The 27,132-nt window shown below is 42.9% G+C and overlaps 1 protein-coding gene across 4 annotated transcripts in view; it reads right to left on the bottom strand.

The window, feature by feature from the left end:
- ece1 (endothelin converting enzyme 1) overlaps positions 1–27,132 on the bottom strand; it is a 96,060-nt gene that overhangs the window by 25,420 nt on the left and 43,508 nt on the right. For 2 of the 4 annotated variants that reach the window (XM_062965754.1, XM_062965753.1), the window contains exons 2-8: positions 18,625–18,708; positions 10,067–10,208; positions 8,492–8,695; positions 7,377–7,501; positions 5,988–6,134; positions 3,793–3,858; positions 1,283–1,474 (exon numbers count right to left, since the gene is read on the bottom strand). In XM_062965754.1, the coding sequence (XP_062821824.1) occupies positions 1,283–1,474; positions 3,793–3,858; positions 5,988–6,134; positions 7,377–7,501; positions 8,492–8,695; positions 10,067–10,208; positions 18,625–18,708 (960 nt within the window). Of the gene's footprint in view, positions 1–1,282; positions 1,475–3,792; positions 3,859–5,987; positions 6,135–7,376; positions 7,502–8,491; positions 8,696–10,066; positions 10,209–18,624; positions 18,709–24,673; positions 25,912–26,419; positions 27,126–27,132 lie in introns of those variants that run through there. The other 2 variants (XM_062965756.1, XM_062965755.1) reach the window with 2 other exon arrangements.

The following is a 27,132-nucleotide window of genomic DNA, read 5'->3' as shown; positions in this document are numbered from 1 at the left end:
GAAGAGAACCCAACAGTGGGTCTGAATGGATTGAATGGAAGGAAGGAATGAAAGGTAATAATTTCGGAGACACCATTCAAAAATATTAAGGCCTACTCAAAGTGTCTAATGCTTTTTTGCGTGTTTCTTTGCCAAGTACTTTTGCATTTTTATACCGCCATTCGTTCAGATTTTTGTGTATGTATGTGTATGTGTGTATATATATGTATATGTATGTGTATATATACGTATATACATATATATATGTATATATGTATGTGTGTATATATATATATGGACACTTTAGCTTTGTTTTTGGTTTTTGGTTGTTTTTTCTCTCTCTCTCCCTTTTTGATCCTTTTTTAATCTCAGTTTTCCTACTTTCTATCCCAGGGGTCCTCAAACTTTCAAAGCAAAGGGCCGGTCTACAATCCTTCAGACTGTGGAGGGGCCGAATTATCATTTGAAAAAAAATACGAACAAATTCCTATGCACACTGCACATGTCTTATTTGTAGTGCAAAACAACAACAACAATGAAAGAACAATACAGTATTTAAAAATGAAAACAATCTTAACCAACATAAACCTATCAGGATTTCAATGGAAAGTATGGGCCAATAAGATAGTCAAGTTAATTAGGATTGTTGTTTGTTGTTGTTGTGTACCTTCAAGTCATTTCAGAATTTGGGTGAGCCTAAGTCTAAAATTAATTATTTACTTACTTACTACATTCATTTACATTTATATCCCACCCTTCTTACCCCGAAGGGGACTCAGAGCAGCTGTATGTACATACAATATATTATATTATTAGCATAGCACAATATTAGCATTATACATTACTATATTGAACTATACCACTATATTGTAATACTATATGTAATATATAACATATAATTAATATTATTATATGGTATTATTATTAGTATTATATTGTATAACATTATAATATTTTTATCAATATTATATGTATATACAATATATTATATTATTAAAAACTGATATAAAATGTATTATAAAACTGAGGGCGGGGGCCAGGTACATGACCTTGGAGGGCCGCATTCGGCCCCCGGGCCTTAGTTTGGGGACCCCTGTTCTATACAATCAAATGTTCTCACTCTTTTGATGTTAATTTACTCTATCTTATAAGGTAAAACTTCAATAAAAATATATTTTAAAAAAATATGAAGGCCTGCAATGACTAACTGCCTGCTTGCTGAACTGTAATGAAAACCTGCTTAGGGGAGCTGGAAGAGTGGCCCTGCTGCCTGGCCAAGTGGGATAAGAACTTTCTTCCCCACCTGGAGCTCCCCGGCCGTGATGCGGTGGTAGATCTGCTCCTCGTCGCGGCGCTTCTCCTGCGGGACGGTGATGCTGGCCAGCTCCGTCTCGAAGTCCAGCAGCTCCTGCATCTGGCGCCGCGTCTCGGCCTCCTCGCGGCCCCCCAGCAGCGCCCCCAGGCGCACCATCAAGGCCAGGTAGCCCCTCAGCACCTGCGGCAGAGGAGGACCAGGAGGAGGCCTTCATCCTTACGGGGCTCGCTGCACCCCCACCTCGGCTCTGGGGCCAGGCCCGAAGACCCTCGCCCTGCCACACAAGCAGGATCTCAGCATGGAGGGGACGGGCCAAAAGGTTCAGGCCGGAATCCCAGGACAATTGTGGGGTCGGCCTGGATGCCCCTTAAAAGCCATATTAATGTCGTTGTACCTTCAGTGCTTTTTGTTGTGTAATCTCTGAGTGGTCAGACTCAATTTAACCCTCTCTGGGGGAGATTCCACCAAAAATGCAGCAAAAGCAAAAGCTTTCAAATGCAGCAGTTACTTACACGGGGTGAGCAAGAGAAGCCTTTGACCATTTAGGATGGCAATGGAGTGCAGAGTCTCAGTAAAAGTTCAAAAACATTTATTCAGGTAAAAAGAACTCCATTGTGGATAGAAAGGCTTGGGAGCTGTCTAGTCTACTCTAGACTGGTTTCTAAGGAAAGAGAAGCCTTTGTCTAGTTAGGATGGCAATGGACTACAGAGTCTCAATAAAAGTTCAAAAAGTATTTATTCAGGTAAAAAGAACTCCATTGTAGATAGAAAGGCTCGGGAGCTGTCTAGTCTACTCTAGACTGGTTTCTAAGGAAAGAGAAGCCTTTGTCTAGTTAGGATGGCAATGGACTACAGAGTCTCAATAAAAGTTCAAAAAGTATTTATTCAGGTAAAAAGAACTCCATTGTAGATAGAAAGGCTCGGGAGCTGTCTAGTCTACTCTAGACTGGTTTCTAAGGAAAGAGAAGCCTTTGTCTAGTTAGGATGGCAATGGAGTGCAGAGTCTCAGTAAAAGTTCAAAAAATATTTATTCAGGTAAAAAGAACTCCATTGTGGATAGAAAGGCTTGGGAGCTGTCTAGTCTACTCTAGACTGGTTTCTAAGGAAAAATAAAGGAAAAATAACAAACTTCTAAATAGTTACATCTTGCCAGGAGAGATGGCGAGATGCTTCTTGTTAGCTAGACGAACAAAAGGAGAAGAGAGAACCAAAATGGTTGGCCTCACGGTCCATAAAAGACATTCTGACCAATGAGAAGTTAGTGTTCATAGAGATTAACATTTCTACTAACATTATCTCTGTTGTGATTTCATCACCGTCATTTTGCTCCTGTTATGAATCGTAATGTCAATATCTTATTTTCCAGGATGGATTTTAATTCACTGGACCACATTTGGAACTCGTATCTTTCTCTTCCTTTTTTCTTCCTTCATACTGGAAATACTGGAAGGGTTTGGTGGGCACTGGCTTTGGGTTTAGGAGTTGTAGTTCACCTACACCCAGAGGGACCGTGGACTCCGAACAATGATGGATCTGGACTAAACTTGGCACCAATACTCAATATGCCCAAATGTTTGGGGAAAATAGAATTGGGCCAAACTTCCTACACAGAATCCACATAAGCAACAGAAAATACTGGAGGGATTTCGGTTCCTAAGACCATCAGAAATATGGTATTTGGCGACCTGACCCACATTGTAATGTTTTCCTCATGTTTTAGTTTGCTATGTCTTATTGGATAGTTTTTTATTACAGTAGAGTCTCACTTATCCAACGTAAACGGACCAGCAGAACGTTGGATAAGCGAATATGTTGGATAATAAGGAGGGATTAAGGAAAAGCCTATTAAACATCAAATTAGGTCATGATTTTACAGATTAAGCACCAAAACATCATGTTATAAAACAAATTTGACCGAAAAGGTAGTTCAATACGCAGTAATGCTATGTAGTAATTACTGTATTTACAAATTTAGCACCAAAATATCACGATGTATTGAAAACATTGACTACAAAAATGCGTTGGATAATCCAGAATGTTGGATAAGTAAGACTGTACTGTATTTTCATCTCAATGCTTAATTTTTGTTCTAAATTTACTGTTGTTACTGTACTGTTTTGGTGTGTTTGTACTCATTAGAGACACTGAATGTTGGCCTTTTTGTTTTGTGTCTGTAAAACGCCCGAGTCCCTTGGCGGTCTAGAAATAAAGTATTATTATTATTTTATTATGACACAGCAAACAAGATCGATATGCTGGATTTCGTATCACAAAATCACAAGTCGAACTCTTCCCAAGTGTCTAGGACTGTGTGATGTATTTTCGGATGATGCGTGCAGATCCCAGTCGGGTGGCCTTTTGCAGTTGGCAGATCGTAATAATAATTATTAATAATATTATTATTATTCTCCCCTTTGGAGAATCCTGCCATTTTAAGCTGCAAGAGGAGCAGGATCTGGGCATGAAATGTGGGATACCAAATGAGCCACGATGCTTACCTTCTCGTTCTGGGTCTTATTGAGGTAATAATCCCTGGCGGGGAGATACAGCCCGGACTGGTCGACCTGGAAAAAAGGGAGCAAAGGGAGATGGATCACCACACCATTGGACAAAACTGCACCCAGTCTCTAGGCACACGTCCCTTTGGACATAAAGAAAAGCATGACCTTGTTAGAACAGTGATATTCATAAGCGTTCGTGTAATGGCACACAGGTTACTCAGCTATTAGACTGAAGAACCAGGTCTTTGAACTACCAAGGACAAAGGCATGCCGCTACGAAAATACATTTGGTCGGCAGAGGATAGTTGTTTCTTTGAAGTTGAAGTTGCAGTTGCCCAAAACATAAACACTCCCTTGAAACCTCTTAGTTTAAAACAGGGGTCCCCAAACTTTTTAAACAGGGGGCCAGTTCACAATCCTTCGGACTGTTGGAGGGCCGGACTATAGTTGTCCACCGAGCAATAATAATGAATAACAACAACAACAACAACAACAAAAAAGAGGGTTGGAAGAGACCCTTTGGGCCATTGAGTCCAGTCCTCTTTTGCTTTTGTGCACCAAAAGCACAAGCAAAGCACCCCTGACAGATGGCCATCCAACCTCAATGTTAATAATAATAATAATAATAATAATAATAATAAAGAGGGTTGGAAGAGACCCCTTGGGCCATTTAGTCCAACCTCCTTCTGCCTCTGTGCACCAAGAGCACAAGCAAAGCACCCCTGACAGATGGCCATCCAGCCTCAATGTTAATAATAATAATAATAATAATAATAATAACAATAATAATATAATAATAATAAAGAGGGTTGGAAGAGACCCCTCGGGCCATTGAGTCCAGTCCCCTTTTGCTTTTGTGCACCAAAAGCACAAGCAAAGCACCCCTGACAGATGGCCATCTAGCCTCAATGTTAATAATAATAATAATATATTAATAATAATAACAAAGAAGGTTGGAAGAGGCCCCTTGGGCCATTGAGTCCAACCCCCTTCTGCCTCTGTGCACCAAATGCACAAGCAAAGCATCCCTGACAGATGGCCACCCAGCCTCAATGTTAATAATAATAATAATAATAATAATAATAACAATAATAATATAATAATAATAAAGAGGGTTGGAAGAGACCCCTCGGGCCATTGAGTCCAGTCCCCTTTTGCTTTTGTGCACCAAAAGCACAAGCAAAGCACCCCTGACAGATGGCCATCTAGCCTCAATGTTAATAATAATAATAATATATTAATAATAATAACAAAGAAGGTTGGAAGAGGCCCCTTGGGCCATTGAGTCCAACCCCCTTCTGCCTCTGTGCACCAAATGCACAAGCAAAGCATCCCTGACAGATGGCCACCCAGCCTCAATGTTAATAATAATAATAATAATAATAATAATAATAATAAGGGTTGTAAGAGAAGAAGAGACCCCTTGGGAGTCCTGCGTCTGAACGTGTTCAGTACAATCACAAGTCATCACACTCATATAATGCTTTTAAATGTTAATATGTATTAATTTTTAACTCAATCTATTTTAAGCTTAATTTGTATGTCTTATTTATTTATTTATTTATTTATTTATTTATTTATTTATTTATTTATTTATTTATTTGCAGTATTTCTATCCCGCCCTTCTTTCTCACCCCGAAGGGGACTCAGGGCGGATCACATTATATACATATAGGGCAAACATTCAGTGCCCATATGCACATAGAACTGAGACAGAGACAGACGCAGAGGCAATTTAACCTTCTTCTGAGGGGATGTTCGTTTCCGGCCACAGAGGGGAGCAGCTGCTTCATCATCCACTGTGACGGCACTTCCTCATTCCAACATCGTAAATTAGTTAAATTTGCCTCCCCGCTTTTATAAGTGGTACCTTATTTCCTACTTGATAGATGCAACTATCTTTTGGGTTGCTAGGTCAGCAACAAGCAGGGGCTATTTTTTATTTTTAATTAACAGGTGCTCACCCCGCCATGGGCTGGCCTCGAACCTATGACCTCATGGTCAGAGTGATTTATTGTAGCAGGCTGCTCACCAGCTTAATGGCACTGAATGGTTGCCACATGTAAGCCGCCTTGACAGAAAGGTGGGATATAAATGGGGTAAATAATAAATGAATAAATATAACCCCTCCCGCTAAAGACGTCCAGTCAAACGGGCAAATCAACCTCCACCTCGGATAACAAATCACAGACCTGGATGACGTTGAGGCTGGCGTTCTTGGAGTCGGCGGCCACGTCCAGGGCGAAGAAGGGGGAGGCGTGGTGCCGGGCCATGACCTCTAGCAGCGTCTGGTTGAAGTCGGACCCCTCCCAGGGACCGCTGATGTTCCAGCCCCCCAACTGCAATGGAAATGAGGGGTCAACACCAACAACAGACTGGGACCCGTCTTGGCACAGAGAAGCTCCATGGCCAACTGGACATACTGCAGGGGTTAGTGGGAATGGACCTTGGTTTTGGGAGTTAGGATTGATTGATTGATTGATTGATTGATTGATTGATGACATTGATATCCAGCCCGTCCCACCCCGAAGAGGGCTCGGGTGGCTTACAGGTTATATGTACATACAATCTATATATATAAAAGGGTAATGGCGTTTCGGCCTAGGACAAAACAACAAAACTACACATCCCAGAAACACTAAACTTGGCAGCACAACCCCTCATCCATGCCTCTACGTTCATACAACAAAAAGCTCCAGCTATTCCAGAAAACGGCCAGGCTTTGAGACTGCAAGGCTATTCACTGCTATTCCACCTGGCCAACAAAGGATTCCCATAAGCCACAGCAACGCGTGGCCGGGCAAAGCTAGTATATTATATTATTAGTAAAGTAAAGGTAAAGATTTCCCCTGATGTTATGTCCAGTTGTGACCGACTCTGGGGGTGCTCGTCTCCATTTCTAAGTCACAGAGCCGGCGTTGTCCATAGACACCTCCAAGGTCATGTGGCCACTGGCATGACTGCATGGAACGCCGTTACCTTACCGCCGGAGCAGTACCTATTGATCTACTCACACTCTGGGGGTTGGTGCTCATCTCCATTTCTAAGCCGAAGAGCCGGCGTTGTCCGTAGACTCCTCCAAGGTCATGTGGCCACTGGCATGACTGCATGGAGCACCGTTACCTTCCTGCCGGAGCCGTACCTATTGATCTACTCACACTCTGGGGGTTGGTGCTCGTCTCCATTTCTAAGCCGAAGAGCCAGCATTGTCCGTAGACACCTCCAAGAACATGTGGCCATTGGCATGACTGCATGGAGCGCCGTTATAATAATATAATATAATAGTTATAATAATATTATATGTATATACAATATATTATATTATTAGCATAATATTAGTATTATATTGTTATCTGATAGTCCACCTGCATCCAGAGAGCCCTGAACCCAGCCAACGTCAGATCTGGACCAAAATTCAGTGATATGACCTAACATCCCAAAACAAACGCCTTGTCCTAATAACCCGGGCGCCGCCAGGTCCTCAAGCTAGTAAATAAATAAAACCACACCAGCCGAACCCTCCTGACAGATGGCCAGCCAGCCTCTGCTTGAAGAGGCGCTTTGGGGGCTCGCTCTCCTACCTTCTGGATGCGGTCCAGCAGCGGCTTGGCTTTCAGCTCCTCGATCTGGCTCTCGTTCATGCAGGACTGGTAGTAGCGCTGCGCTTTCCGTTCGGCTTCGCTCGACACATTGGCCGTCGTATTCTCTGGAAAACGGAAGCCCAGACACGGGGGATGATGAGAGTTGCACCCCCAAAAGGAGGTCCACGTAGCCTGCCCCTCCCTGGCATTGCGTCTCAATCACAGAGATCAAAAGTGGGGTGCATGCAAATGGATAGGCATCACATCAACCATCACTGTCATCTAAAGGGGTGTGTGGGTGCTATTAGGGGGCATGACGGAGTGTCAATCCCAAAATTCACCCTACTTTGGCTCTGTTGGAAGTAGCAACCTCCCTGCCTTTCACTATTTATTTGCTAACCTGTATTCTATGTGTATGATTTGCCAGTTTGACTGGACCTCTTTGGTGTGGGCGGGGCTATAGACATAAAATTGAACTGAACATGTTCAGACTCAAGACTCTATTTTGTAGTCAGTCTGCTTTACACCTCAGTGGAGGTGGACGCATGTTGCTGTTTGGACTTCAGTAGAGAAGCATGACTTATGGACTTCAGTGAGTACAACTACACCTAAAGACTATGAACTATTGATTAAGAATCATACCCTGTGTATTCAACACAGAGACAACTACATCCTATCTATAACTGAACTTGTGTTATCAAGGGAGTGTTATCAGCTCCCCATGTGGGGACATGAGAGAAGCCTCTCTCCCACAAGGATGGTAAACATCAAAACATCTGGGCAACGTCCTTGCAGACAGCCAATTCTCTCACAACAGAAGCAACTTGCAGTTTCTCAAGTTGCTCCTGATACGAAAGGAAAAAAAACACCTCCCTGATGGCGATGATGATGACGATGATGATGACCACTCCGGCCACCTTGACCACACACTAAGCTGCCTTGGAAATGTGCAAAGAGGCCAAAAGGAAATGGAAAAGCCACGCCAAGACCTGGCAGGGAAAGAGCTGGCCTGCTCGCCTGGCCCAAGAAGGAAGGAAGGCGCTGCTGACGAGGGGACCCAAGGGCAGGAAGGCACCACGCGACCCCTCCCGCCAGAGGCCCGCAGGCGGACGAACCCAGGAGGTGCTTGAGGATGGCCTGGTTGTGATCCCAGAGCTTGTTGAAGGTGCCCCAGCGGGAGTGGCCGTCCGGGATGGGGTTGGCCTTGGTCCAGCCGCCGCAGGAGAAGCGGAAGAAGTCCTCGCAGGGGTCCACCGAGCGGTCAAGCGAGGCCAGGATGGCGCTGGAGGCCGCCACGCACGACTCCGACAGGCAGGGCCCTGGACATGCGTGTGTCCGGAGGGAGGGGGAGAAGAGAGGGGGGGGCTCATTCCATGACAAGTTCCCACCATCATGAATTGCAGTCAGAGACCTCACATTGTGGGAAACTGGAATTACCCAGGGGTCAGCCATGGAACCCCAGGAGGGTCATCTAGCCCACCTCAGTCTGCCATACATGGGGATGCATGTATGCGTGAAGACCTCAGTGGAGGCGGATGCATGTATGTGTCCAGACCTCAGTGGAGGCGGATGCATGTATGTGTCCAGACCTCAGTGGAGGCGGATGCATGCGTGTGCCCAGACCTCAGTGGAGGCAGATGCATGCGTGTGCCCAGACCTCAGTGGAGGCGGATGCATGTATGTGTCCAGACCTCAGTGGAGGCGGATGCATGCGTGTGCCCAGACCTCAGTGGAGGCAGATGCATGCGTGTGCCCAGACCTCAGTGGAGGCGGATGCATGTATGTGTCCAGACCTCAGTGGAGGCGGATGTATATATGCGTACAGATCTCAGTGGAGGCAGATGCATGTGTGTGTCCAGACCTCAGTGGAGGCGGATGCATGCGTGTGCCCAGACCTCAGTGGAGGCGGATGCATGTATGTGTCCAGACCTCAGTGGAGGCGGATGCATGCGTGTGCCCAGACCTCAGTGGAGGCAGATGCATGCGTGTGCCCAGACCTCAGTGGAGGCGGATGCATGTATGTGTCCAGACCTCAGTGGAGGCGGATGCATGCGTGTGCCCAGACCTCAGTGGAGGCAGATGCATGCGTGTGCCCAGACCTCAGTGGAGGCGGATGCATGTATGTGTCCAGACCTCAGTGGAGGCGGATGTATATATGCGTACAGATCTCAGTGGAGGCAGATGCATGTGTGTGTCCAGACCTCAGTGGAGGCGGATGCATGCGTGTGCCCAGACCTCAGTGGAGGCGGATACATATATGCGTCCAGACCTCAGTGGAGGCAGATGCATGTGTGTGTCCAGACCTCAGTGGAGGTGGTCATCCAGTCCACCCAAGTATGCCATACATGCACAGCACCCTTTCAGGATGCCTCTATCTAGACTGGAAGAAAGAAGGGACCATCCCTCTCCAAGGCCGCCCATCACCCAACAGAGTGGGAAGGGATCTCATAAGGTCATCTAGTCCAAACCCATTGGGCCAGACCATTAAAGTATCTCTTTGTGATCAATCTCTGTTTAAAGAAAGGAGGGAGGGAAGAAGGCAGCTCATAATCCACTAGAGTTGGAAGGGTCCCCTAAGGTCATCTAGTCCATCCCATTCTGCCGTAAAGCAGCCCTTGGTGACGCCCGGAAGGCACTGACCCCTCGCCCCACAAGGGTCACCTAGTCCGCCCCATTCGGAGGGTACTCACTGGGCCGGAACTGGACGGCCAGGAGGCAGAGGCAGGCCAGCAGCCCGGCCAGTAGGACGGCCGTCAGGACCAGCAGGCGCTTCTCGGGGGGAGGGCGGCGGGCCCAGCAGCTCCGGACCCCCAGCAGGCCTCGGAAGTTCACCTGCGAGGAGGCAACGGGCAAACATCGGCCCCGGGTCAGACCACAGCACGGTGGGATAATAATAATAATACTAATACTAACAATAATAATAATAATAATCAGGAGAGGAATTTTCCAGAGAGACTCATTGTTCACTCTGCTTTTCATTATTGCCATGATCCCTCTGTCAACAATCTTACAAAAAACAAATCTCGGCTATCAAACATCTAAGAAATCTCACAAAATTTCGCATCTGATGTACATGGATGACCTGAAGCTGTATGGGAAAACGGAAACTGAAATCCAGTCACTGACCAACACTGTCTGAATTTTTAGCACTGATATCAGCATGGAGTTTGGCTTGGACAAATGTTCGACAGTGGCATTGAAGAAGGGAAAAATCATGGAAAGTGAGGGCATAAATATGTCACCAGCCAGAGGCCTATAAATATCTGGGCATATTACAGCTGGACAACATCAAGCATGAACATGTGAAGACTGTGGTCAGTAAAGAATACACACAAAGGGTCAGAAAAATTCTCAAAAGCAAGCTCAATGGAGGCAACACCATCAAGGCCATAAACACCTGGGCCATACCTGTCATAAGATATACTGCTGGCATCATAAACTGGACACAGATGGAACTGGACAATTTGGACAGAAAAACAAAAAAACTCAAGACCATTCATCATTCCCTGCAACCTCACAGTGATGTTGACCGGCTATATCTGCCTAGAAGATCAGGGGGCAGAGGACTCTGCAAGTAAAACAAGCCGTCAAAGAAGAAGAACATGCCCTGGCAGAATATGGAAAGCAAAGTGAAGAACCTGCTCTGATTGAAGTAAAAAACCAGAAACTCCTCAAAGCACAGCAGACAAAGAATCAGTACAAGAAAACCGCACTACAAACTAGAGCTGACAGCAGGCACAACAAAACATTGCATGGAAAGTTCCTTGACAAAATTGAAGGAAAAGCTGACAAGGAGAAGACCTGGCTCTGGCTCACGAATGGGACCCTGAAGAAGGAGACAGAAGGCCTGATCCTTGCAGCCCAGGAGCAAGACATCAGAACAAAGGCAATTAATAATAATAATAATAATAATAATAATAATAATAATAATAATAGAAGACCTGGCTCTGGCTCACGAATGGGACCCTGAAGAAGGAGACAGAAGGCCTGATCCTTGCAGCCCAGGAGCAAGATATCAGAACAAAGGCAATTAATAATAATAATAATAATAATAATAATAATAATAATAATAATAATAGAAGACCTGGCTCTGGCTCACGAATGGGACCCTGAAGAATTAGACAGAAGGCCTGATCCTTGCAGCCCAGGAGCAAGACATCAGGACAAAGGCAATTCAGGCCAAGATCGAAAAATCAGCTGATGACCCAAAATGCAGACTGTGCAAGGAAACCGACGAAACCATGGATCATCTCCTCAGCTGCTGTACGAAAATCGCACAGACAGACTACAAACAGAGGCACAACTACGTGGCCCAAATGATTCATTGGAACTTATGCCTCAAGTCCCACCTCCCAGCAGCAAAGAACTGGTGGGATCACAAACCTGCAAAAGTATTGGGAAATGAGCACGCAAAGATACTGTGGGACTTCCGAATCCAGACTGACAAAGTTCTGGAACACAACACACCAGACATCACAGTTGTGGAAAAGAAAAAGGTTTGGATCATTGATGTTGCCATCCCAGGTGACAGTCGCATTGACGAAAAACAAAAGGAAAAACTCAGCCGCTCTCAGGACCTCAAGACTGAACTTCAAAGACTCTGGCAGAAACCAGTGCAGGTGGTCCCAGTGGGTGCCGTGCCAAAAGATCTCAGCCGGCATTTGGAAACAACAGACATTGACAAAATTGCAATCTGTCAACTGCAAAAGGCCACTTTACTGGGATCTGCGCGCATCATCTGAAAATACATCACACAGTCCTAGACACTTGGGAAGTGTTCGACTTGTGATTCCGTGATATGAAATCCAGCATATCTATCTTGTTTGCTGTGTCATAATATAATAATAATAATAATAATAATAATAATAATACATCACACAGTCCTGGACACTTGGGAAGTGTTTGACTTGTGATTTTGTGATATGAAATCCAGCATATCTAACTTGTTTGCTGTGTCATACAATAAAATAATAATAATAATCATCATCATAATAATAATGTCACACAGTCCTAGACACTTGGGAAGTGTTCGACTTGTGATTTTGTGATACGAAATCCAGCATGTCTATCTTGTTTGCTGTGTCATACAACAACAACAACAACAACAACAACAACAACAACAACAATAATAATAAATCACATAGTCCTAGACATTTGGGAAGTGTTCGACTTGTAATTTTGTGATACGAAATCCAGCATGTCTATCTTGTTTGCTGTGTCATACAACAACAACAACAACAACAACAACAACAACAATAATAATAAATCACATAGTCCTAGACATTTGGGAAGTGTTCGACTTGTAATTTTGTGATACGAAATCCAGCATGTCTATCTTGTTTGCTGTGTCATACAATAATAATAATAATAATAATAATAACACATCACACAGTGCTAGACACTTGGGAAGTGTTCGACTTGTGAAATCCAGCATATCTATCTTGTTTGCTGTGTCATACTATATCGTGTCAATAATAATAATAATAATAATAATAATAATAATAATAATAATAATAATAATAGACATTGACAAAATCACCATCTGCCAACTGCAAAAGGCCACCCTACTGGGATCTGCACACATCATCAGAAAATACATCACACAGTCCTAGACACTTGGGAAGTGTTCGACTTGTGGTTTTGCGAAACGAAATCCAGCATGTCTATCTTGTTTGCTGTGCCATACAACGTCGTTGTGTTGATAATAATAATAATAATTATTATTATTATTATTATTATTATTATTATTATAATTAGGTCCTAGATCTGGAAATGACCCCAAGGGCCATCCAGTGCAACCCCATTCCGCCAGGCAGCAAGACACAATCCAATCCCTCCTGACAGATGGTCCTCCAAACTCTGCTTCTGAAGCATGCAACAATCCCATGAAAGTCCCATCAGAGTCGAAAGGCATTTCCGATGGGACCGGCGAGAAAGAAACGGATTTAATTCCAATTTCCTCTGCTTCACATTCTGAATTCATGGCTGTTATAAAAGCTCTTGTTTCTTGGGTCCCGGCTGGGTCTTGTGCAATGATTCACAGATTTCTCTCTCTCTCTCCGTGTGTGTCTCGTAAACAGAGGCTGCTCTGGGTGCAATCCCAAAGGTCAACCCAGGTGCTTTCGAAATGTGTTTTCTCAGCAAACAGATCCATTTCTCCTTATCACGGAACAGGCCGTGAGCTTGTTTTTGCCTGGAAGGAGAGGAGGAGAGTGAGGCCGCCTCTCCCTTTCCTTGTGCAAAGGGGACAAAGATCGGGTTTCCAGAACAACAACAACAACAACAAAGGGCCCGAATACGAGTTTTTCCAGCCAAAAGTCACCTTATTGTAATGCTATGGAGTGGGACATTCATCAGATGTCACGGGGAAGCAGACCTCTCTCAGGCCCAGCTTTATTAATATTAGTATTACTAACAGTAGTTACTCTGGGACCCTAAGCTGGGTCTGAGAGAGGTCTGCTTCCCCGTGACATCGGATGCGTGCCAGTGGGTGCTAATAATATTAATAATAATAACGATAGTTACTCTGGGACCCTAAGCTGGGTCTGAGAGAGGTCTGCTTCCCCGTAACATCTGATGTGTGCCAATGGGTGTTAATATTAATATTAATATTAATAACGATAGTTCCTCTGGGACCCTAAGCTGGGTCTGAGAGAGGTCTGCTTCCCCGTGACATCTGATGTGTGCCAATGGGTGTTAATATTAATATTAATATTAATAATGATAGTTCCTCTGAGACCCTAAGCTGGGTCTGAGAGTGGTCTGCTTCCCCATGACATCTGATGTGTGCCAGTGGGTGTTAGTAATAATATTAATATTAATAATTAACGATAGTTATTCTTGGACCCTAAGCTGAGTCTGAGAGAGGTCTGCTACCTCGTGACATCTGATGTGTGCCAATGGGTGTTAGTAATATTTATATTAATAATTAACTATCGTTACTCTGGGACCCTAAGCTGGGCCTGAGAGAGGTCTGCTTCCCCGTGACATCGGATGCGTGCCAGTGGGTGTTAATATTAATATTAATAACGATAGTTCCTCTGGGACCCTGAGCTGGGTCTGAGAGAGGTCTGCTTCCCCATGACATCTGATGTGTGCCAGTGGGTGTTAATAATAATATTAATATTAATAACGATAGTTACTCTGGGACCCTGAGCTGGGCCTGAGAAAGGTCTGCTTCCCTGTGATATCTGATGTGTTGTAATGGGTGCTAATAATAATTAACGATAGTTACTCTGGGACCCTAATAATATTAATATTAATAACGATAGTTACTCTGGGACCCTGAGCTGGGCCTGAGAGAGGTCTGCTTCCCAGTGACATCTGATGTGTGCCAATGGGTGCTAATAATAATTAACTATAGTTACTCTGGGACCCTAATAATATTAATATTAATAACGATAGTTACTCTGGGACCCTGAGCTGGGCCTGAGAGAGGTCTGCTTCCCAGTGGCATCTGATGTGTGCCAATGGGTGCTAATAATAATTAACGATCGTTACTCTGGGACCCTGAGCTGTGCCTGAGAGAGGTCTGCTTCCCAGTGACATCTGATGTGTGCCAATGGGTGCTAATAATAATTAACGATCGTTACTCTGGGACCCTGAGCTGGGCCTGAGAGAGGTCTGCTTCCCAGTGACCTCTGATGTGTGCCAATGGGTGCTAATAATAATTAACGATCGTTACTCTGGGACCCTGAGCTGGGCCTGAGAGAGGTCTGCTTCCCAGTGACATCTGATGTGTGCCAATGGGTGCTAATAATAATTAACGATAGTTACTCTGGGACCCTAATAATATTAATATTAATAACGATAGTTACTCTGGGACCCTGAGCTGGGCCTGAGAGAGGTCTGCTTCCCAGTGACATCGGATGTGTGCCAATGGGTGCTAATAATAATTAACGATCGTTACTCTGGGACCCTGGGCTGGGCCTGAGAGAGGTCTGCTTCCCAGTGACATCTGATGTGTGCCAATGGGTGCTAATAATAATTAACGATAGTTACTCTGGGACCCTGAGCTGGGCCTGAGAGAGGTCTGCGTCCCCGTGACATCGGATGTGTGCCAATGGGTGCTAATAATAATTAACGATAGTTACTCTGGGACCCTGGGCTGGGCCTGAGAGAGGTCTGCTTCCCAGTGACATCTGATGTGTGCCAATGGGTGCTAATAATAATTAACGATAGTTACTCTGGGACCCTGAGCTGGGCCTGAGAGAGGTCTGCGTCCCCGTGACATCGGATGTGTGCCAATGGGTGCTAATAATAATTAACGATCGTTACTCTGGGACCCTGGGCTGGGCCTGAGAGAGGTCTGCTTCCCAGTGACATCTGATGTGTGCCAATGGGTGCTAATAATAATTAACGATAGTTACTCTGGGACCCTGAGCTGGGCCTGAGAGAGGTCTGCTTCCCAGTGACATCGGATGTGTGCCAATGGGTGCTAATAATAATTAACGATCGTTACTCTGGGACCCTGAGCTGGGCCTGAGAGAGGTCTGCTTCCCAGTGACATCTGATGTGTGCCAATGGGTGCTAATAATAATTAACGATCGTTACTCTGGGACCCTGAGCTGGGCCTGAGAGAGGTCTGCTTCCCAGTGACATCTGATGTGTGCCAATGGGTGCTAATAATAATTAACGATCGTTACTCTGGGACCCTGAGCTGGGCCTGAGAGAGGTCTGCGTCCCCGTGACATCGGATGTGTGCCAATGGGTGCTAATAATAATTAACGATAGTTACTCTGGGACCCTGAGCTGGGCCTGAGAGAGGTCTGCGTCCCCGTGACATCGGATGTGTGCCAATGGGTGCTAATAATAATTAACGATAGTTACTCTGGGACCCTGGGCTGGGCCTGAGAGAGGTCTGCTTCCCAGTGACATCTGATGTGTGCCAATGGGTGCTAATAATAATTAACGATAGTTACTCTGGGACCCTGAGCTGGGCCTGAGAGAGGTCTGCGTCCCCGTGACATCGGATGTGTGCCAATGGGTGCTAATAATAATTAACGATCGTTACTCTGGGACCCTGGGCTGGGCCTGAGAGAGGTCTGCTTCCCAGTGACATCTGATGTGTGCCAATGGGTGCTAATAATAATTAACGATAGTTACTCTGGGACCCTGAGCTGGGCCTGAGAGAGGTCTGCTTCCCAGTGACATCGGATGTGTGCCAATGGGTGCTAATAATAATTAACGATCGTTACTCTGGGACCCTGAGCTGGGCCTGAGAGAGGTCTGCTTCCCAGTGACATCTGATGTGTGCCAATGGGTGCTAATAATAATTAACGATCGTTACTCTGGGACCCTGAGCTGGGCCTGAGAGAGGTCTGCGTCCCCGTGACATCGGATGTGTGCCAATGGGTTCCCTTTCCCATCTCTGATCCTCGTTTTCGGGATTCAGGGGCCTCTTTTCCTCATTGTTTGGGAAAGTCTTCCTAATCCCTTCCAGATTTCCATCTGTTCCCATCAGAAAGCATCGTGACAAGGGGCCCGTGATAGAATTATACATTGATATTTATTTTTGTTCCTTGTGCCTAAACAGGGACTCTTGATTCCCCGTCCCCGATTTCAAATATTTCCCCAAGTCAAACGAAATGCAGTCCCGACTCCACGTGAAACGCCGTCACGGAACAATGCAGGGATCGTGGGATTTGTAGTTCGACAAGACCTTAATGGGACTACCAATCCCAGGATAGTGCCCCCAAACCTCAAAACTCTAAATAAATTGGGTTTAACGGGAACTCCAAAGGCTATCCAGTCTGATCCCAGCCAGCCAGCCAGGCAGGACACCATCCATGCCTTCCTGACAGATGGCCATCCAGCCATGGATTGATCAATAGATACATATAACTGAGAGAAGGCTATATGATACATATAATAGTAGAGTCTCACTTATCCAAGCCTCACTTATCCAACGTTCTAGATTATCCAAGCCATTTTTGTGGTCAATGTTTTCAATATATCGTGATATTTTGGTGCTAAATTCATAAATATAGTAATTACAACATAACATTACTGCTTATTGAACTACTTTTTCTGTCAAATTTGTTGTATTACATGATGTTTTGGTGCTTAATTTATAAAATCATAACCTAATTTGATGTTTAATAGGCTTTTCCTTAATGCCTGGGAAAACATTGACTCCAGTATAAGCCGAGCGTGGTAAATTTCAGAAATAAAAAACAGATACCAATAAAATTACGTTAATTGAGGCATTAGTAGGTTAAATGTTTTTGAATATTTACATAAAGCACAAATTTAAGATAAGACTGTCCAACTCAAATCAAATCATTATTCTCATTTTCTTCAATGTCAATGTGCTTACGTATCCTTTTAATAATAATAAGAGTAAAATAATACATGTAATAATAATAATAATAAATACAAGAAAATAATACATGTAATAATAAATAGAGTAAAATAATAAATGCAATAATAATAAGATCAGAGTGAAATAATAAATGCAATAATAATAAGATCAGAGTGAAATAATAAATGTATTAATAATAATAAAAAATAGAGTAAAATAAATGTACTAGTAGCAACAATAATAGAGAAAAATAATAAATGTAATACAGTAATACCAATAAAAATAGAGAAAAAAATAATAAATGTAATAATAATAAGAATAAGATCAGAGTGAAATAATAAATGTATTAATAATAATAATAAAATAGAGTAAAATAAATGTAATAGTAGCAACAATAATAGAGAAAAATAATAAATGTAATACAGTAATGCCAATAAAAATAGAGAAAATAATAATAAATGTAATAATAAGAATAAGATCAGAGTGAAATAATAAATGTATTAATAATAATAATAAAATAGAGTAAAATAAATGTAATAGTAGCAACAATAATAGAGAAAAATAATAAATGTAATAATACCAATAAAAAAAGAGAAAAATAATAAATGTACCGTATATTCTCGAGTATAAGCTGACCCAAATCTAAGCCAACCAGGACCCTCACCCGAGTATAAGCTGAGGGGGGATTTTTCGGTCTTTAAAAAAGGGCTGAAAAACTTGGCTTATACTCGAGTATATACAGTAAGTGAGAGAGGGATATATGATGCATATACCACAGAATAGGAAAGTTGGAAAAGCCCATCCAGTCTGAGTCCATTCAGCCGGGCAGGAAGGCACCACCCAAGCTCTCCCGACAGACGGCCATCCAGCCGGACCCTTTTTTTGGGCCATTCCCCAGCAACAAAAATGAAATGAAATGGAAGAATCAGGGGAGGTGGTTCTAACCTGGATGCCGTTGGGATAGAGCTCTCCCTCCGCGGCGTCCACCAGCTCCTCTTCGTCCAGCGTGGCTCTCTTGTAGGTGGACATCTGCAAGGGAAAGGTGGAGATGTAGGTGGACATCTGCACACACACACACACACACACACACACACACACCAGACGTGTGGGTCACAGCCCGGGGTCCGTCTTTCCCTCTGCTCCTGACTTCTCCTTCTGCATCTGGCGCAGAGAGGAAAGAAGAAGGACAAGAACAAGAACATGAAGAACAGCAACAACAAGAAGAGCAAGAAGAACAACAACAAGAAGAGCAAGAAGAATAAGAACAACAGGAGGAAGAAGAACAACAAAAAGAAAATGAAGAATACAAAGAACAACAAGAAGAACAGCAACAAGAAGAACAAGAAGAAGATGAACAAGAACAACAAGAAGAAAACGAAGAACACAAAGAACAACAAGAACAGCAACAAGAAGAACAAGATGAACAAGAACAACAAGAAGAAGAACACAAAGAACAACAAGAAGAACAAGAAGTAGAAAACAAAGAATACAAAGAACAACAAAAACAACAAAAACAAGAACAGCAACAACAAGAAGAACAAGAAGAACAACAACAAGAAGAGCAAGAAGAATAAGAACAACAGGAGGAAGAAGAACAACAAAAAGAAAATGAAGAATACAAAGAACAACAAGAAGAACAGCAACAAGAAGAACAAGAAGAAGATGAACAAGAACAACAAGAAGAAAATGAAGAACACAAAGAACAACAAGAACAGCAACAAGAAGAACAAGATGAACAAGAACAAGAAGAAAACGAAGAACACAAAGAACAACAAGAAGAACAAGAAGTAGAAAACAAAGAATACAAAGAACAACAAAAACAACAAAAACAAGAACAGCAACAACAAGAAGAGCAAGAAGAACAACAACAAGAAGAGCAAGAAGAATAAGAACAACAGGAGGAAGAAGAACAACAAAAATAAAATGAAGAATACAAAAAACAACAAGAAGAACAGCAACAAGAAGAACAAGAAGAAGATGAACAAGAACAACAAGAAGAAAATGAAGAACACAAAGAACAACAAGAACAGCAACAAGAAGAACAAGATGAACAAGAACAACAAGAAGAAGAACACAAAGAGCAACAAGAAGAACAAGAAGTAGAAAACAAAGAATACAAAGCACAACAAAAACAACAAAAACAAGAACAGCAACAACAAGAACAGCAAGAAGAATAAGAACGACAGGAGGAAGAAGAACAGCAACAAAAAGAAAATGAAGAACACAAAGAACAACAACAAGAAGAACAGCAACAAGAAGAACAAGAACAACAAGAAGAAAACGAAGAACACAAAGAACAACAAGAAGAACAAGAAGTAGAAAACAAAGAATACAAAGAACAACAAGAAAAACAAGAAGAAGAAGAAGAACAGCAACAAGAAGAGCAAGAAGACTAGGAACAACAGGAGGAGGAAGAACAACAAAAAGAAAATGAAGAACACAAAGAACAACAAGAAGAACAAGAAGTAAAAAACAAAGAATACAAAGAACAACAAGAAAAACAACAAGAAGAAGAACAGCAACAAGAAGAGCAAGAAGAATAGGAACGACAGGAGGAAGAAGAACAAAAAGAAAATGAAGAACACAAAGAACAACAACAAGAAGAACAGCAACAAGAACAAGAAGATGAACAAGAACAACAGCAAGAAGAAAACGAAGAACACAAAGAACAAGAAGAACAAGAAGTAGAAAACAAAGAATACAAAGAACAACAAAAAAACAAGAAGAACAGCAACAACAAGAAGAGCAAGAAGAATAGGAATGACAGGAGGAAGAACAAGAAGAAGAAAATGAACAAGAGGAAGAACAAGAAGAAAGTGTAGAACACAAGAACAACAAGAAAAACAGCAACAAGAAGAACAAGAAGATAACAAGAAAAACAACAACAAGAAGAGCAAGAAGAATAGGAACGACAGGAGGAAGAACAAGAAGAAAATGAAGAACAAGAGGAAGAACAAGAAGAAGAAAGTGAAGAACACAAAGAACAAGAACAAGAAGAATAAGAACAACATGAGGAAGAAGAACAAGTCAGCGTGAGGACAAACTTGGGGCAAAACTGTGCGTCGCCCAAACCTTACATAAGGAATGAAACTTTCAAATTTGGGATAATAATAATACATGACAGAGAGTGGCCGGAAAATGCTTGCTCCAAATGGCTATTATTATTATTATTATTATTATTACTGACACAAAGACATAGTATGACACAACAAACAAGATACATTTGCTGGATTTTGTATCACAGAATCACAAGTCGAACACTTCCCAAGTGTCTAGGACTGTGTGATGTATTTTCGGATGATGCGCACAGATCCCAGCAGGGTGGCCTTTTGCAGTTTGCAGATCGTGATTTTGTCAATGTCTATTGTTTCCAAATGCCGGCTGAGATCTTTTGGCACAGCACTCAGTGTGCCCATCACCACCGGGACCACCTGCACTGGTTTCTGCCAGAGTCTTTGAAGTTCAATCTTGAGGTCCTGAGAGCGGCTGAGTTTTTCCTGTTGTTTTTCGTCAATGCGACTGTCACCTGGGATGGCGACATCAATGATCCAAACCTTTTTCTTTTCCACAACTGTGATGTCTGGTGTGTTGTGTTCCAGAACTTTGTCAGTCTGGATTCGGAAGTCCCACCGTATCTTTGCGTGCTCATTTTCCAAGACTTTTGCAGGTTTGTGATCCCACCAGTTCTTTGCTGCTGGGAGGTGGTACTTGAGGCATAAGTTCCAATGAATCATTTGGGCCACGTAGTTGTGCCTCTGTTTGTAGTCTGTCTGTGCGATTTTCTTACAGTAGCTGAGGATGTGATCCATGGTTTCGTCAGTTTCCTTGCACAGTCTGCATTTTGAGTCATCAGCTGATTTTTCGATCCTGGCCTTCATTGCCTTTGTCCTGATGTCTTGCTCCTGGGCTGCAAGGATCAGGCCTTCTGTCTCCTTCTTCAGGGTCCCATTCGTGAGCCAGAGCCAGGTCTTCTCCTTCTCAGCTTTTCCTTCAATTTTGTCAAGGAACTTTCCATGCAGTGTTTTGTTGTGCCAGCTGTCAGCTCTAGTTTGTAGTGCGGTTTTCTTGTACTGGTTTTTTTGGCTGCTGTGCTTTGAGGAGTTTCTGATTTTTGACTTCAATTTTATTATTATTATTATTATTATTATTATTATTATTATTATTATTATTATTACGAATGGGACCCTGAAGGAGGAGAGTCAGAGCCAGGTCTTCTCCTTCTCAGCTTTTCCTTCAATTTTGTCAAGGAACTTTCCATGCAATGTTTTGTTGTGCCAGCTGTCAGCTCTAGTTTGTAGTGCTGTTTTCTTGTACTGGTTTTTTGTCTGCTGTGCTTTGATTATTATTATTATTTTTATTATTATTATTATTGAGAAAGCCAAGCCTTGGGGGCCTTGAAGTGACGCCAAGGAAACCTACCCAAGGGAAGCTTCAGGCTCCTCCGAAGCAGTTTCAAAGGTCTGTCAAACTGCAAAATGTGCTTTCGGTCTCATTCAACTGCGTATTTTTCTAACCGTTTTGAAATGGATTCTGCTCCTGGGATCCCTAGAAGGAAATGCCCCCTTTCCCACCCAGTCCGCCCCTTTCCCTCCTGTTTTGGGGTCTTGGTTCGGGTCCCACTCAATCCCTCCTCCCTCCCTCCCTCCCTCCCTCCCTGCGTCCAGCAGCGTCCGAAGAAGACAGCGGATCAGGTTACAGGACAAACAAGGCAGGGATGACCGCCACAAAATGGAGAGAGGCCGAAGGAAGAAAAGGAGTGACCGAGAGAGAAAGATAGGAAGGAAGGAAGAACGAAACAGACAGGTCTGGCTATTCCTGTTCCAAGTTCTCTCCTCCACCAGCTCACTTTCCTCCAATTCCAACAAAGGTCTTGAGCAGGGCTCCTCAAACTTTTTAAGTGGAGGGCCGGTTCATGCTCCATAAGATTGTTGAGGGGCCGAATTATCATTTGAAAAGAAAAAACAACAACACATTCCTATGTTCACTGCACATGTCTTATTTGTAGTGCAAAAAACAAAACCCAGCAACAATTACTAAATAAGTATAAGTAAGTTTTTTTTTTCAGTTGCAAACTTTAATGGAAGCTTTCTAGCCAATCAACATTGTTCAAAGGAAAACTTATTTCCAACTTTGAAGACCCAGTATAAAAATTGCCCTTTAGTTAAAATACAGCAACAACATTTTCCCTTGTATAATATTGCTCCCTACTATCAGCACCACCTGCAATTTCACACAAGTATTTTTTGGAAGAAAACTATATTTCCCCCACTCATTCTTTCCATTGTATTTCTCACCTGGAGATATTTCCCAATAAACAGTTCCTAAAAACCAAATTTTGCCTTTACAGCATCTTTTACCTACTGTATTTGTTCTTCCATAACTTGTGTGTGTGTGTGTCTGCTCACCAGCTACCATTTGCTAAGAAGTCTACGATAACAAAGCAATCTTATTGTTCAACCCCCAATATCAACTCTCTACTCAATAGCACTTTTCAACAGTGTCTTTCTGAGTACATTAAGATGATTTGCTACAAAAGTACTTCGGATATCTTGGCTGCTATTAAATCATCACCAGTGAAAATTCTGGAGAAAATGTTAAATGCTTTTAATGGGAGGGTTAAGCATGCACTTGAATTGCACTTCTGTCACATTTAATAGAAATTGAAAGTGTTTAAGGCTGGATTGTGCCCTGTATCTGCAACCAGCTCCTAAGAACTAAACATTTTGGAATTGCCAGCACCTGCTGTGCCTTTATTGTCAGGACAGTTCTAGCTAAAATTGCACATTTTAGCTATAAGTATAAGTAAGTAAGTAAGTAAGTAAGTAAGTAAGTAAGTAAAAGTTTATTTGTATACCGCCCTCTCTCCCGAGAGGGACTCAGGGCAGTTTCCAATATAAAATCAGCATAAAACATTGTACAATAAAACACTGAAAACACTATAAAGCGCTATAAGAATTAAAAACAAAAAAACAAAACATAACAATTGACTAAAACAATCACATAAACAGAAGGAATATAATCACTCAAATAACATATTTATTTATTTACTACATTTATACCCCACCCTTTGAATGTCCACAAGCAGTAATAGTATTCGGGTGGAAAGATAAATCAAAATGGACAGTAAATAAATGGTACCAATATATGGTGGAGCAAATGGAATTTGAGATTATGAATGTGAAACTAAATGTTGTAAAAACTAATGAAAATAGAACAAGAGAAATGGAAGAAAGGTGGACAAGGGTAAAGAACTATATCATGAATCAATCTGGAGATCAAGCCATAAGAAATAAGATACAAATCTATATATATAAAAGGGTAATGAAATTTCGGCCTAGGACAAAACAACAAAACGACACATCCCAGAAACACTAAACTTGGCAGCACAACCCCTCATCCATGCCTCTACGTTCATACAACAAAAAGAAAAGAAATATAAAGTCCTAATTAGAGGGAGAAGAATAATTGTTTTTATTCAATTGCTGCCAGTTAGAAGGCTAAGCTCCGCCCACTTGGTCTCCTAGCAACCCACTCAGCCCAGGGGACAGGCAGAGTTAGGCCTCTTCCACACTGCCTATAAAATACAGATTATCTGATTTTAACTGGATTATATGGCAGTGTAGACTCAAGGCCCTTCCACACAGTTATATAACCCATTTATAATCTTATATTATCTGCTTTGAATTGGATTATCTTGAGTCCACACTGCCATATAATCCACTTCGGTGTGCATTTTATACAGCTGTGTAGAAGGGGCCTCATATAATCCAGTTCCAAGCAGATAATATAGGATTATAAATATAATATGTAATAATTACTGTGATATAATAATACAGAACAATATAATCTCTAAAATCAGGACAGTAAATAAAGAACAACACTCTGAAAGCATAATCCACAGCAACGCGTGGCCGGGCAAAGCTAGTATATTATATATTACTAATATTGCCCGCTGATGGCACAGTGGGTTAAACTGCTGAGCTGCTGAACTTACAGAGCGAAAGGTTGTCAGGTTTGAATCCGGGGAGCGGGGCGTGCTCCCGCTGTTAGCCCCAGCTTCTGCCAACCTAAATGTGAGTAGATCAATACTCCGGCGGGAAGGGAACGGAGCTCCATGCAGTCATACCAATGGCCACACAACCTGTGGACATCGCCGGCTCTTCTGCTTAGAAATGCAGATGAGCACCGACCGCAAGAGTCGGCACGACTGGACTTAACGTCAGGGAAAACTTTCACCTTTACCCTATCGTAAGCAATGCCCCGCTGTGCAAACAAATAGTGGCCTCGCTCTCCCTGGGGAAGCGAGAGTGCATTCACAACAGGGCTGGGCAAACTTCGGCCCGCCAGGTGTTTTGGACTCTAACTCCCACAGTTGAAGTCCAAAACACCTGGAGGGTCAACGTTTGCCGAGGCCTGCTCTACACAGTGGACTTGATGCATTTTGGAGCCACTTCAACTCCGTGCGACAGAATCCTGGGAGTTCCAGTTCCGCCTCCTCCAGGGAAGCCGAAGGGCGTCTATGCCACGGTGCTTGCCCATGCGCTTGTCAACACGGGAAGCGCCTTCAAGGCTTTGCGTTCCAGGGTTGTTGTAGGTCTTTCAGTATTCTCTCCTGACGTTTCGCCCACATCTATGGCAGGCATCCTCGGTGGAAGGGCTTCTGATTTGCACAGCTGTTGCCGTACGTCAAAGTTAATGGAGGAGTTCTTGATTAGAGTGTTCGTTTTTCTGGTGATTTTGTTAGTAGGGTCTTGTTTCAGTTTCTTGTAAATTGTGGGATCTAGAAGCTGTCTGATTTTTTTTTCTTTGTATTGTTCTATTTCCATGATTACCGTGGCATTCCCCTTGTCAGTTTGTACATTTTGAAATTTTGTGAGAATTCTTAGATGTTTGATAGCCGAGATTTGTTTTTTGTAAGATTGTTGACAGAGGGATCATGGCAATAATGAAAAGCAGAGGGGACAATGAATCTCCCTGGAAAATTCCTCTTCTGATGTTAACAATTATTATTATTGTTATTATTATTATTATTATTATTATTTGTGCGTTTTCGGTATTTGATGTTTTTGTATGTATACTCTTTTGCACTTGTAAGCCGCCCTGAATCCCTGCGGGGAGATAGAGGCAGGGTACAAGAATAAAATTATTATTATTATTATTATTATTAGTGTGTTTTCGGTATTTGATGTTTTTGTATGTATACTCTTTTGCACTTGTAAGCCGCCCTGAGTCCCTGCAGGGAGATAGAGGCGGGGTACAAGAATAAAATTATTATTATTATTATTATTATTATTATTAATTATTATTATTATTACAAGGAGAAGACCTGGCTCTGGCTCACGAATGGGACCCTGAAGAAGGAGACAGAAGGCCTGATCCTTGTAATTAAGGCCAAGATCGAAAAATCAGCTGATGACCCAAAATGCAGACTGTGCAAGGAAACCGACAAAACCATGGATCATATCCTCAGCTGCTGTAAGAAAATCGCACAGACTGACTACAAACAGAGGCACAACTACGTAGCCCCAATGATTCATTGGAAATTATTATTATTATTATTATTTTCAGTGATTGGTTTGAGGGGGGGGACAAAATCTTGTTCGCCTACACTTGAAAATTACCTAGAGCCAGCTGTGCACACACATACACACACACAGAGTCAATTCCAGAGGAAAGCAGGGAACACATAAGTAAACATGACAGCAGCAATAACAAGGATGAACCCGGCACCCAAACAAACCTCTTTCTCGCAAGGTGGAGACGGACAGCTGCCCCTCAATGGGTCGCAAAGGGCCCTTGCATTGCCAAGGCCCCAAAGGCAAACGGGGCACAACGCAAGGCCCTTCCTTCCTTACTCAGCTCCAATTCGGCTCTTTCGCTTTCCTAAAGCAAACACACTGTGCATCTCTTTCCAACTGCCGGCCGGAAGATGCAACTGCTTTGGCTACAAGGAAGGCAACGGGGTCTTCCCGTGCCAGGACGAAACACAGCAAAGGGGGGAAGGGGCTTGAGAGGAGGAAGGGGGAACGCCGGGACGTGCCTCAGTTTCCCCAACAAGGGCTGGGATGGTCAATGGGGGGAGGAGGAGGAGGAAGCAGTGACTCCGGTCTGGCTGGCCAGCCAGCCTGCCTTCCATCTGTCCAGGGATTTGGCCGGAAGACAATGCCCGGCCAGGCATTTCCCTCGATTCCCTGCAAAGAGGCCAAAGGTAAACAATGGCCTTTCTCTCCAAAACGGAAAGTGTGGAGGGCTGCATAATGCGGCGGGTCTGTTTTGACACCACCTCCACAGCAGCCACGGATAACACTAACTAATAATAATAATAACAATAATAACCCTATCAAACATCTAAGAATTCTCACCAAATTTCGCATCTGATGTACATGGATGACCTGAAGCTGTATGGAAAAACGGAAACTGAAATCCAGTCTCTGACTAACACTGTTAGTCAAG

Source organism: Anolis carolinensis, unplaced genomic scaffold (assembly GCF_035594765.1).
Source record: "Anolis carolinensis isolate JA03-04 unplaced genomic scaffold, rAnoCar3.1.pri scaffold_15, whole genome shotgun sequence".
In the NCBI taxonomy this organism is placed as follows: Eukaryota; Metazoa; Chordata; class Lepidosauria; order Squamata; family Dactyloidae; genus Anolis; species Anolis carolinensis.
Note: the sequence above shows the minus strand (reverse complement) of the source record. Positions and strands in the feature narration are given on the sequence as shown.